Here is a 14220-nt window from a genome sequence, read left to right as displayed (position 1 = left end):
TAATACTCTCCCCATACAGTTTTTAGAGAAGGCGATGACCTTTTCCCTTTTCTGTTTACGACTGATTAAAGACATTTATAACAACAGATTTGAAGTCCCCATGGGATTGTCAAATAACAAAAGTGATCATCACATGCTTGGGAACAAATATAATGGAATGGCAGAGCAGCTGTGTGGAAAGAAATACAACATTTTGCAAAAAAAAAAAAAAAATAGTGTTTATTTAAATGGCTGTAAGCCAACATTTCAAAACAGATATATCGAGACAGATTTCATCATTAAGCTCATTAAGGGAATTTTTGTTCAGAGACTTGTTCCTAAGAGAAAACAACTGAACTCTGGAGGATAATTTCATTAATTTAGCCTAAACACTTATAAAGACAACATAGGTGATTGAGTGCACTAGAACCCAAGTGCCGCTTCCTAGGGTCGGTATTATTATAACACTGGCCATCAGAATCACTTGTAATGCATCTATACTTGACAGAAAAGGGCAGGTTATCATTATATGGGTTATGAAACAGTCTTTCAGTTAAAAATTAAATGAGATTGATGATCCAACAGATGTTTTTCCAGCACTGGTATTTATTGCCTTAGGATCAGTTTATGTTCAGTCGCATACAAATCAAGCAGAAGAAAAAAATCACATGCATCTGAAATCCTCTCTACCCTTATTACAGTTAAGTGCATTTTGAATATCACATTATATCGCTTCTCTTTTTAAATATTCCTTTCTCCAACATACCGTGAATTAAATAAAACCTTCCACCCGTTTAAACGGCGACAGCGTGTTCACATTGTCCATCCATTAAGTGTTTTCTGACCCATGTGGGTCCACGAGACATCAAACTAAAGACAACACAATTATATTTAATGCCCCACTGGCTATACAAAATGTCTGGATTCAACCTCTGTGGACCATTGAGACTAAACATAAATGTCATTTAGTATCGGACATTAAATGCACTAAAATGTCATTTAGTATGTGTCACCAAACACACTGTATGAATTATGTTCAGGAGTGATGCTCTCCACACCGGGTGTTCTCAAGCTTTGACATCCAATTTACAAGAGTGATTTAGCATGCACTGCATTTACAACAATACTTATATAACGTTATGCCATGGAAAAAAAAATACTGGAAAAAACTGTTTACAGATCTACTCTACATATGTATTCAGTACATGGCTTTCTAAAATACTCGTTTCTGATTGGTCAGTTGGGGCATTTAGCGGTTTAGATATTTTGTCGTCGCCTATATAAGAACTCTCTATGTTTATTAAACCGCTCATTCAAGCAAAAGTGAAAATTTACCATTGCTTGGCAAATTTTCATGTCTTTTCAATCAGAATCAACATGATCTAGAATTTTTTTTTTTGTGTGTGGGAAGGCGAAAATGTTCTCCACTTTACGAATATGAATGAAAAACTGCAAAATTTACTGTATGTGGAGAAACTTTCCCCCCCAACACAAAATTCCAAGTCGGACGGATTCCTATGGAATTGATTAGATTTCACTCCCAAGCATTTGTCAAACAACGATATGTGACTACACCTTAACTGAAACCAGTGTTACTTTCTTGTTCTATGAAAGCACAACTCCACCATCTTGTCTCAGTTATCAATTGTATTGAAAATGACATCAGATTACTTCATTATTGTTAAAAATAGACATATTCATTAATTTATTTGGTGAGCGGCAGCATAATAGGTGAGATAACACATAGTCCAATGGCTGTTTTTGCAAAATAAACCCCTTCTGATTTGTGTAGGAGTCCTGATCACCCTATCTGGGTTTACTTAATGAAAAAGGGTGCAAAACTTGTCACTAGGGTTGTAGTACTAGAATGTACTTATATGCACCATTTAGGGGTAAATAAGGTTTTTTACTTTACTTTATGGTACCATCCCAATGACAGCTTTGTGTCTTGTATATGTTTGCTTGAGTTGTTACACTGAGAAAAAATTACTGTGCAATTTCATTGCCTGACACTTTATTCTAGCGATGAGAATTAATAGCCTACTATTCTAAATCTAAACTCTTGTCTGACTTCTTTATCCTAATCTGCATAAAAACACTTCATGCATCTTTGCAGCTGCAGTTTTAGAGAGATTTCACATGATATAAAATTCATACAAATGACTGCAATGCACAACACAACTGGACCTGAAAATTCTCTGGGGTCAACAGAAAAAAATATGCCAGGTTAAATTAAATGTATTTACATAATTATTTAGAAAATAAAATAAATACAACGGCACACATACTGTACAAACACACAGGCAGGGTGACAGTTTAACAGTTCATTTTAGTGCAGTGCAAATGAGCTGGACTGGGTTGTTTAGCGTAGTAAACCAGCAGTAGATGGGTCCACAGCATTTCTCCAAATGCAGTATCTGTTTAAAAGGCTTGTCATAATTATCAAGGAAACGCTGACTCTGGAAAAATAAAACACAGTTTTAAATGGGTGCTCTCTAAAAAATGTTTCAGGGGGTTAGTAAACAGATAAGAAACAATAAAATGGCAGAAAGAAAACAGCAAAAGTTCTTCAAATGATTACTTGACAAATGAAACATTTTAAATAAAAACAACCACAGTACAAGATATTTTGTTAAATGTTTGGTATTTAAATATCTGAGTGCAAATTGCTGCTCTAAAAGTATGTGTGACTCATTCGAAGGCACGTCAATAAATTAAAGCTGGGTCAAACTAGATTCCCTGAATTTTGTGTTTCTAATTAAGCTGTTTTTCTAGCTTAGGAATTGTTCACCAAAAAAAGGAAAAACATGCTGAAAATATACTAACCCTCAGGCCTCAGTTTGTTTTATCATCTAAGCATTTGGAGAAATTTAAAAGTTAAGTACCTAAAGTAAAAGGGAAGATATTAGTTTTATCCTAATTCCCCCCAAATAGTTGCCAGAGGAAAACAACATTAGTGCAAATGCTGAGAACAAATACACTGGCCTCCAGAATATAAAAGACGTTAACTTGACATTACCATGACAGTCCATTACGACATCATACACCTGCACTGTTTGTGTAGCTTATATATTTGCCATCATGGCTCCTCATTGGTCTAATGTCACCCAATCAAATTGTAAACTCAATTCAGCCCTCTTAAAGACTTGCCTCTGTTCACCTTGAATTTATGACCTATAAACTAAAATACTATGACTACTTTCATATACAAAGCTATTAGTACATTACAAACTATACCACTACTGTATTGCCTAAATGCTTTTTTTTTGTATCAGAACAATCATTACCCTGAATTCTTGGTTTGTTGACTCAAGCTCTCTTAGTTCAACTTTAAATTGGTTTACCTGCAGTTCCTATTTTTTCTACAGATTCTGAAACAAACACCCCTGAGAGACTGTCACAGTAACTTCCTTTCAGCTTTCTCTTTTCAATCAGACAGTATCAGTATTAGGACATTAGCATATTCTGCATTATCACATCTGACTCGTTGATTTCGAGTCACAGCATTTCTCCTTATTCAAAGGCCATTGCTTGTCATTTGAAAAAAAATGGTGGACTCTTCTTAGTATTATTAACCAAAAAACATATATCCTAAAAACATTTTGAAATGTGTTTCAAACATCAAGTTGAACCTGCTTTGAGTCCTGACCTCCAGTCGTCCTCTTGGGTTTGTGTGATTGGAAATATAAGTGATAAACCTGCTGGTATTTTTCCTCAGAACAAAAAGTCTCGACCCTGCGAGCTCCCTGACTCTTTTGTCATCAATCTTTCTAGATCCATTTTTGAACATCATTAGAGGAACAAAAACAATAACTTAGTATTGGCCTGAAGAAACTCCTCAAGTGAACCTCAGGTTAATAGTGCACTTAATAACGATACCCTCTATTTCTCAAAGTGTCTTCAGATCCCTTTGAAACCTCTGTGTCGACCAGGGGATCTCAGGATTGTGTCATATTCTGACGCCGTAAGGTGTGTTCTCTTTTCAGATGTCATTGCGGGATGTCATTTTCATTCTCAAACAGGTCAAGTCCACTTTCTATGAGTTTGTCTGCTGAACTGATGGCACTGGTTACCAGAGTCAGGGACTGGTTGACGCTGTTGTGCCAGGGGACTTCCAGGGCATCCTTCAGGATTGAGAAGCGTGGAGATTGTCTGCTCAAGCAATAGAGAATGTTCCTGTGTGAGAGAGAAACCAAAGAGAGTGGGCTCTTCAAATAGAACACGCAAAGTTAAAATTCAAATAACATTATTAATAAAATTAAAATAATAATACACTCAAATAAACCACAAAAAGAATAGTAAAAATACAAAAACGTATATTATTGATATTCATATTGACGTTCATAAAAATACAGTTAATAAACAGTTATTCCAAAATATAAATAAAAACATGAATAACAAAAAATACAATTATTAATAAACAAATTAAAATAATAAAGTAACATAAATACTAATAATACAGTTAATTCAAACAATAGCAATATTTCATTAAAACATAAATCAACATTAAAAATGAATTAATAAAAAGTACTACATGACAGTATTACTGACATATCTCTCGATACTAACTGATATAAAATTAATTATATTTATGTATATTTATTTTTCACCATTCGGCCAAATTGTTAAGTGACTAAGATTACCATTTCAGTAAAATTAACTACATTCAATTAACTATTCTGATGTGATATTTAATTTGATCACAATGGATTGTTATTTCTTAGTATAGAAATGATAGTATAGAAATAAATATATTTTTCATTTTTTGATATTTAATTGTATCAAAATGGATATTTATTTCTTTTAAACTCATAAAATTGTCAGCAGATGCACCCATGTTTATATACACACATTGAATAAAACATTGCTGCCAAAAAGGAGAAAATTACTTCATCCATGTGTATACACTTTTTAATTATAAAAGACTGAAATCAGTACACAAAATCAAATCAAACTAAAGTAAATTTTTGTTTTGGCTCTCCTGTAAAATTGATGTCCCTCTGGTTCTCACCCCTTGAAATATTAACATTTATTAATGCAACAAAAATCACAATGTGAAAAAGTTCAAATATCTCAGGGTTTGTGAACCCCAGTTTGAGAAATGTAATTTTTGGAGACAGCTGAACTGAATCATTATTTGGTTCTTCAGGCTGGGGCTCTGTTCTCTTTCTAGATGGTTGCCAATGCTAATCTACCCTATCTGTGCTTTAAGATTAAAATAATCTAGATTTAGGATATGCCACATATGCCTTTCATCATGCATTCAGTTCACATGACTGTCCAAGGAAATGAGAGGTGCTACAATAAGAGGAAAATACGTAACGACTTGTATGTTTTCATGTACTGTACCTATGTTCAGATATAACACAGAGCATAAATACTAAATAAAATCAATACCAACGTGTCTTAAAACAACCTTGGAGCAACCACATAGAAATCAACCGAACTCTTGCATGACAATATTAACAGACTTACAGTATATGGGCTATTTTCTTCACGGTTCAGGGTCATGCATTGATTTCTGTTTTTAGAGTGTTTTAACCAGCTTCACACACCTGACCGTAATAAACGAGGTAATTCTTTACCTGTTAACAGATCGACTGAAGTTGAGAAAGAGCCTGTGACCTTCAGAATGCAAACTTTATAATGAACTTGCTAACTGGAAGGTATATATATATATATATATATATATATATATATATATTAGGGGTGTAACGGTTCACAAAATTCACGGTTCGGTTCGATACGATACACTGATGTCACGGTTCGGTTCGGTTCGATACGTTTTAGATACAGCAAAATGTAAAAACATCTCAACTTTTCAGAATGCCGCAAGCGCACCGCGGGTCATGTGACAAGAACCAACCAATCAGCTTCATCCTTTCCCGTAACAACGTTGAGAGCTCAGCCAAGATGAAGGAACAGCTGATCATAGTTGTATATGGATTGCAATTTTGAAATAAATTTAGTAGCAGAGCTACTGCAAGCGATTTTTAGAGCTGCAAATCCATTTATCCTTCGCTGAAATTTCCGCGTCTCATGGAGAGAGCACGTCATTGTTGCTTAGCAAAGACAGACGCCTCATGAGCGCTTCTGCCCGAGCGCTTTGGAAAGGAGGAGAACGACATACCGTTGTTTTTTTATCCACCACTCTCTTGCCATCACCATTATAGCTTAAAGGGAATCCAAAGTGCACCCAAACACCAGACCTGTTGGTTATTGGAGGATCTTCTCATTTCTAGTCTGTTAAACGCATTGGCTATTTTGCAACGAGCCTTCAGCGCGTACTGAGTGAGCGAGCGCCTGCTGAGTAGCCTAACATAAACATATAAGTTGGTGTTTTTTTCTTCTTCGGGAGTGTCAGGGGCGTTGCCTGTTACGTTGTTTGGGTTATTGGGCTACCTTGTTGAACGCATATCATTATATTTCTATCTCTCTCTTTTTTTTTTTTTTTTTCCAAATATAATTAATTACTCCAACGAACCGTTCGGTATACATAATGCGTACCGCGTACCGAACCGAAAGCGTCGTACCGAACGGTTCAATACGAATACGCGTATCGTTACACCCCTAATATATATATATATATATATATATATATATATATATATATATATATATATATATATATATATATATATATATATATACCTCATATTTTTGTTAGAAGCACATACTGTACTTACTACAATTATTATGAGTTGTAAAGTATATATAACTGCACATGCACATAATATTTATTAAATAAAAAGCCATTTAAGTGTACAAAGAGCATACTTTAAATGCATTTATTATAATCTAAACTATAGTTCATTTTTATTTAATTGCTGTTGATAACAGTCAAGGGTCCACTGAAATACTGTTCTGTGTGAACAGCTGTGAGTTATTCTACAACACCTCCCCTCTTTGGACAGTCATTAAAGTTACCAGGTTTAAAGGTTTTCAACATTACATTACAAAGTTAAAACACCTTTGCCAAAAGCACAAGTTCCACAATCCAGATCTTTAGAAGCAACATAAGACCAATTAAACTACTGACCCACAATGACAAGTAGTGCAGGTTGTTCATTTTTCAAGTCTTGTCCCTTTTTTATAATTTCAGTCATATCTTTTTTGCAGCAATTTTTGCTAGAGGTCTTCCTATATAACTCTGCATGAAATCTTTGAGATATTGATCTGGGCTCCCAGGTAACACCATATACTTTGTTTTTAATGGAGAAAGAGTTTTCCTACACAGCAGCTACAAATTGAGTTTAACGTACACAGCGGTGTCCCCTGCATGGGTCCAGACACTATCTTTTCCATATCTACTGCATATTGGCGTTTGTTTTATCTGCAGGAACAAACCCTCCAGAGGGTCTGTGAGTGCTAGTGAGGTCAAACTCTTACCTGCACCCTGACACCGAAGGAACACTAATGTTTGACAAGCGTGCTCAATAATAACACAACAAAAAGTTGACAAAAGTTAACTTTTTGTTTTACGATTTATTTACCATTTCAAACCAATATAAATTTACTTTTGGGATTTATGTCATAAAAAGGATGTCCATGGACCATCACACCTTGACGAAAAATGTACGTGTGGGATCTTTTTTGCAAGATTCACAATACGTAACATCATGTACATTTCGTGACGCATTCAATGTGAAATGTCCACGCTAAGTGGTGCTATCTGTTTTTTTCGCCATAATAGATGAATGTAAATATGACGTATATTTTATACAATGACAACAATGCAACAAAAACACAATAGCAAGCACAACATTTTAGCTTGTTTTTTGATCTGTCATCTTTGAGCTCATTCCTTGTGAGGAGGCGGCAAGGAAGTCGACCAGAAGTTGAAGTCGGCCGCGTGCCCCCATCTTGTAGCAGAACTTCACTTGCGTTAGCATTCCCATTGACTCCCATTCATTTTGGCGTCACTTTGACAGCGAATAACTTTACATGTGAGGCATTTAAAGACTCCGTTTGTCCATTATTTATTTCTAAAGATACACGACAATGTATAAAGGGCTCCATTACCTTCTATATTATATTATGGCCCCGTTTTTGTAAAAATAGGTTAACGATTGCCTCATAACCACTCGACTCTCTGTCGCATTACCGTACAGACAGGAGGAGAAGCTTGCAGGCAATTAACTTAATATGGCGTACTGGCGTTACATTTTAAAATACTATACAAAATAATTAATCAGAATAATTACTCCTGCTCACTCATGCCAAAGAACTCCCCGCTCAAGCTCGCCGTCTCTGCAAGATTAACGATGTCAGTTTGCACGCACAGCTACTAGAAGATTTACATCTGTCAGACAGGTTGCTGACGCCATCAAGCTTCGTTTGAGTCTGCGCGTCAGAAACGGAAGTGCTAAAAACGCTAAAAATGGGCTTCACTTGTCTCAATTGAGTTCCAATGGGGTGGCTATGTCCATTTCTTTTACTGTCTATGCTTGTGAGTCATGTTTTCACTGGATTCATACCCAAGGATTCAACATCCAATTCATAAGTCCAATTCCATGCTGGCTGAGCTACCAATCAAGCTTGTTATGACCAGAAAGCAAAACATGGTGCTGTAATTATAACTGCGTATGAAAACGATTAAAAGTACTCACTGTTTTATGCCTCTAGAGTTAATTACTGTTGGAATCCGCATTGATGTGTACTTATCAGTATGTAAAAAGTTCCCACAGGTATGTTTGCATCATGCGATCAGGTTGCACTGTCAAGTTCTAAAAAAAAAGTTCCATAAAATACATTGATAACCTGTGTGCTACAATCCACATATCCTGAAGGCATCTGATAACTTTATATGAGATAACTACTGAAATGTAGGCCGTAGCATTCAAACATCAATTGTTTATTTGAATATGAGCACATTTCAATTTGACACACCGTGACTGATTATAAAATGCTCAAGGGCATCAGTGATGCCAAAATTATATGGCATGACACAGTCAGACAACGTATTTTGAAAGATATTAGAGAGTTACATAAGCAGAGAAGATTTGTTTTAGTGAATAATGACTTACATTTTAATCTGTAATATAAAAGCTTTCATATGGTTTCAGAAGATGTAGAATATAGTCATATGGGTCACTTTTATGATACTGTGAGAGTGTTTTTTGTTACTGTATATTATACTGAAGCTTACCAACCCTTAGTCACTATGCACTCCTTATATGGAACAGAACAGCATGAACCTGCTGCTAAACGTCTGCTGTTGTGTTCCACAGGAAAAAGTAAGTCATAGGTTTTGCAATGACATGAGAATGTGTACATCAACAAAATTGTAATTTTGGGGGAACTGGGATTGCCTGTATCGTAAAAAGCAAAACATATTTTCAATTCTTCAATTCACTGGATAAAACTGATTAATAAACAGAGAGACAAGTGTATAAAACACAGGGGGTGAAACAGTGAAGATCGGTGAGAGGGTGTTAATTCTCATAGGCCAGAACCCAAAGAGAGATAATGAGCAGGTACCCTGACGAGTCTCCCCGCACTTCATCTTCTGTTAATTTAATAAAAACCACTCCAGGACACACTGATTGCCGCTGATTACAATTGCTTGTTGCTTTGATAATAACAGGGCCCTCCTTCAGTCCAGATTAGCAAAACCAACGACAGCGACAGCAGTGTCAAGAAAAAAAAGTCAGAGCAGAAATGCAGCACCCAGGGTGTGTCATGGACCTTGAGGATCTATGGAAGATCAAACAAGCATTCACCCAAACACAAAAAGTAGAAATAATCAGAACGTCTATTATGGATCGCCGGCCACTCCATTATGGCTCAAGCTGCAACACAGTTCCTATCAACAACAGAGATGCATTGGTAAATCCCTGTTGAATCTTATCAAAGCAAATCGCTTTTATTGTCACATCACCAACAGCCAACGCCGTGGTGAGTGGAGATCTGAAAAGGAGTGTTTGAGGACACTGGCTGAAGATCAGCATTTTATTCTGCTGAGCTGAGGAGTGAATCACAGTTGACTGAGGGATTTACTTCTATTCCCTGCGAGATGATTTGTGTGCGTACCTGCAATAGTGTTTTACCATGTATTTCTGGCAAAAGTCCTGTTGTTTTGAGATCCATATCTCTTCCACTGAGAAGGTCTAAAGAAACCATTAACTCCGTAATGCAGGCCTACATTGTGCTTGACCCTTTGTTCACTCCTCTTTATATTTTCAAGCACCTAATCATGGCTCAAGAACAACCAGGACAACAACAACCATAACATTGGATTTAATAAAGGACACACTACACACTTAGATGTTTTTGTATATATAAATATTCTTGACTTATTGACCTGCATTGTTGAATCGTGGAATCCCAGCGACGGCAGAAACTGAAGACATCAGCACAATGGCTAAATGATGGTTACTTCAGTTCATCGACCCACAAATCCCCCTTAGGGGTATCATGGGACTATAAAGGCTAATAAATTCCCATAGACTTCTACTATAATCTTGTGCTAATTATGGTCTTTCACGATGAACAACTAATAATCTTTACGATCATTCATTTTTTATGAACCTGGAGGCAGTTCTTTATAAACTGTATCTGTACCATACAAATATAAAATAAAGAGCCAGTACAGCTTTTTGCAAATGCAATATAATTGTCATACTACGAAATGAGCATTTCTACACTGTAGCTCAATATTACAGCAGCTCTGAGAGGAAGCAGGCAATTTTATTTCACTTATTCTTTTTTTTTTTATCGTTTCATTTTCAAGATGAGACAGTGTTTCCGACACTCATGTCTGTGGTAACAAAATTTGGCAGAGATGCAAATTGCATGTCTCTCAACAGCATCTGCCCCACTAGACCATGTGGAAGTGATGTCATCATTCATTCCCCAACAAAAACACAAGCAGGTTCCTTTTGGAATAGTTGATCCAAACAGCTTTTATTTTTGAGTAAACTTTTTCTTTAAGTAATAACTGGAACAGTAGATTACTTGTTCATCAATATATTAAATGTATACCAAATCCATCCATTTCATCATGAATTTCAACATGAATGTTATCCTGTCAAAAGTTTAAATACTGTCTAACTTAACAGATCATTTTTGGTTCCTTGTCTGAATGCAAACACTTTTCAAAAGCTTTCGAAGATGAAGGCATAGAAAAAATATATTACATCTTTATTTAATTTATGCTTTCTACAAGATGCTTCAAGTCTTTAAAGCATGATCACACTCCTAGATTGTAAAGACACAGACTTCTTGGTAAACCTGTGTGAGAGGTCTTGAGCAATATTTGCTACTTTTTTTTGTTTTCCGTAAAGTCTTTGACAAAAAGTTTGCAGGTTTTGCACGTACCAACTCTCTTTATCTGTTCTCACAAGAAACTTTTTCAGCTTTCACTCACCCCAAACACTCAATAATTAATACCGCTCTGTTGTCAGGTACATCAAAGTTTCCACCACATGTTTCACCTCTTTTCGCTTCCTCTGAAACTTATATGATACAGTACATCACGTGAGTTTTGCATGAAAGATCATCTCAGTTACAAATGGTAACCTGCGTTCCCTGAAGGAGGGAATGAAGATGTCATGTCGGTGACCGACGAGTTGGGATATCGCTTCGATACACCAATCTACTTAAGAGTGTAAACTAAACGAGCCAATGCACACTGGCATGCAATTATTGCATCCAGCTACCGCTGATCACTGCGTGAGTATAATATAATAAGATATATAATATGCGGCCATCTCCTGTGTGCCTCAGCACTAAGAGAGCATTTCCTAAAATGCATGTTTCTCTAAAAGAGCTCCACTGGTGCGTCTTTATAAAGACGACTCCTCCAGCACCTTCAATCGATCTCTGCATCGGTGGGAGAGCTCTCTGATAAAGATTCGCCCAAGATGCCACCCTCCAGGATGGTAAGAAAGCCTGAATCGGATCCGGAGATGGCGGCTTATGGTTTCCCGGGCCATCGAGAGGTTAGGGCTCGAGTGGAATCCTCCACCGCGTCCGAGCCCTCGAGGATGGATGATTGGTAGCTTGGGGTGGCCTGATGCAATAATTGCATGCCAGTGTGCATTGGCTCGTTTAGTTTACACTCGAAGTAGATTGGTCTATCGAAGCGATATCCCATTTTGGGATAACACTCAGAAACGCACGGGTGAAACGGCATCCTTTTAAGGACGATCCATCGTCTTTATAAAGCCACACCCGCGGATCTCTTTTAGAGAAATATGCTCTTTAGGAAATGCTCTCTTATTGCTGAGGTGCACAGGTGAGATGGCCACTTTCAACACAACAGGAAGTAGTAATAACTGCATGCCAATGTGCATTGGCTCATTTAGTTTACACTCAAAGTAGATTGGTTTATCAAGCATTATCCCAATTCATCAGTCACCGACATGAAATTGAGTGTGACAAACTGAAAGGGAATTCATGTTATGAAAATGTTTGGATTCTTTAAAGCATCGTTTATGTTCCACGTATGCAATATTGTAAGCCAACAGTTACCTGTAAAAGCCAAGAGGTGGGTTTGGGATAAGGAAGCTTTTTTCCAGGTCTCGTAGGACGTCGTTGAGCATGCGTACGTGGGCGGGATCTCTCTCTTTGGGGTCATTGGCAGGACGCATGACCTCAGATTGGAAGAATGCTGAGTTGTCTCTCAAAGATGCAGCCACATTGAGCAGGTCCTGCCGGCACAGTGGGTCATCTGAAAAATATAAGACAAGTATTATGGATATTCAAGTATGTCTGAAACAATATTTCCTTGCAAAATATGCTCCGGTTCGTTAACAGCAATAACCTTGATTGGATGACTTTCCATTTTTAACTCAACATCAAATTTAGCACAATAGCTCCAGGCACCAAAAATCATAATTCTTGTCATTTTTATGCAGAATAACATGGATGGACAAATTGGGCTTAATGCATTGCAGTAGCTATTAAATACACCTCCCTGTCACTCAAAACAGCTTTTATCTCATTTCACTTCATCGTCATGCTCCTAATCGTCTCAGACGCACCCTTCGGCTCTGCACTTGACTTCACTTCTTGTTAGCTGCAACTGTTATGACAGCTTAAGTGCAACCCTCAAAACTCCAGCAGAGCACTGGCCCTCAAAATTAAACAGCATAGTATTTAACGCCAAATCTGTGCTAAACAAAGATACACCCCTGGCATACCTCCATTTGCCCGGAAACAAAAGCTAACAAATGAGTCGAAAACATGCATATTCATCCAGTTTAACAAGGTATGTGTTAAAAAAATGTGATGTGACTGCAAATATAGTATAGTGTCAGTATAGCATTTAGGGCTGGAATTCAAAAGAATACATTTAAAAACTGACACATTTCTTATATATATCTTTCAACTTGCTTACTCAAGCATGCTTCTATCATGTGCTAAGAAGAAGCTGTTAAGAACTGTTCAACCTCTCAAAGATAATGCCAGGTCTGTGGCGGGTGGGTGTGCATATTAACAGGCTTGTTCATAATGTTGCTTAGTTGAAGATTATTTCACTGATTTTCAAGCGGAAGTGGCATTTACTAAAATCTAAATTTTGTTGTTAACAAAACGGAAGCACACTTATTCTGAAAACAGTAATATTCACTTATTGGAGGCAATTCTATATACATAGACAGCATTTGACATAAATAGCACTTGAGATTTTATGTTAACATTTTATGTAATCTACATGCAGTTAATGTAATATAAATAACAGTCCTTAAATTTACTTAAAGGAAGGACAATTTCATGACTGTCTCACACATTTATGTACATTTTAAACATTACTATGTTTTAATAATCTTTGGTCATGCTTTAAAGAAGTACCCTTAAAACATTTTAAATGTTTTTTTTTTTTTTTCTCGGATTATTTAATATATCCTAAGTGTTCAAAATTGTATATATATACTCAAAATAGTGTTTTTGTGTGTAATACTTACAATATTTTCTGCCCCGTCTGTCATCTTTAATTTGATCGATTGATTTTCATTTCCTAATTTTTCCTAATTAAAATCACTAATGTTGGCGCAATGCTTTATGGGATTGTCTTGTAAGCAAATGATGTGATACTGCCTTAGAATGTGGTTAAAACAAGGTACGTTGATTTATATGTTAAATAAAGTTCAACTATGGATAAATCTGTTAAATCAAATTCTACAAAATCATATTTCACAGGGATTTCACAAAGTTTCAAATCTGACTCAACAATGATGATTTCTAGGTAATTCTAGCAGTTCAAATCCCAACTTGATTGAGTGATGGGTATCATTGGAG

The 14220-nt window shown here is 36.4% G+C and overlaps 1 protein-coding gene across 1 annotated transcript in view; it reads right to left on the bottom strand.

The window, feature by feature from the left end:
* Positions 1-453: 453 nt before the first annotated feature.
* LOC113110588 (inactive N-acetylated-alpha-linked acidic dipeptidase-like protein 2) overlaps positions 454-14220 on the bottom strand; it is a 76723-nt gene continuing 62956 nt past the window's right edge. The window contains exons 8-9 of the mRNA XM_026274713.1: positions 12454-12652; positions 454-4155 (exon numbers count right to left, since the gene is read on the bottom strand). Of these exons, the coding sequence (XP_026130498.1) occupies positions 3969-4155; positions 12454-12652 (386 nt within the window). The 3' untranslated portion in view covers positions 454-3968. The remainder of the gene's footprint in view (positions 4156-12453; positions 12653-14220) is intronic.

This window comes from Carassius auratus, chromosome 11 (genome assembly GCF_003368295.1).
Source record: "Carassius auratus strain Wakin chromosome 11, ASM336829v1, whole genome shotgun sequence".
NCBI classification, from domain to species: domain Eukaryota; kingdom Metazoa; phylum Chordata; class Actinopteri; order Cypriniformes; family Cyprinidae; genus Carassius; species Carassius auratus.
Note: the sequence above shows the minus strand (reverse complement) of the source record. Positions and strands in the feature narration are given on the sequence as shown.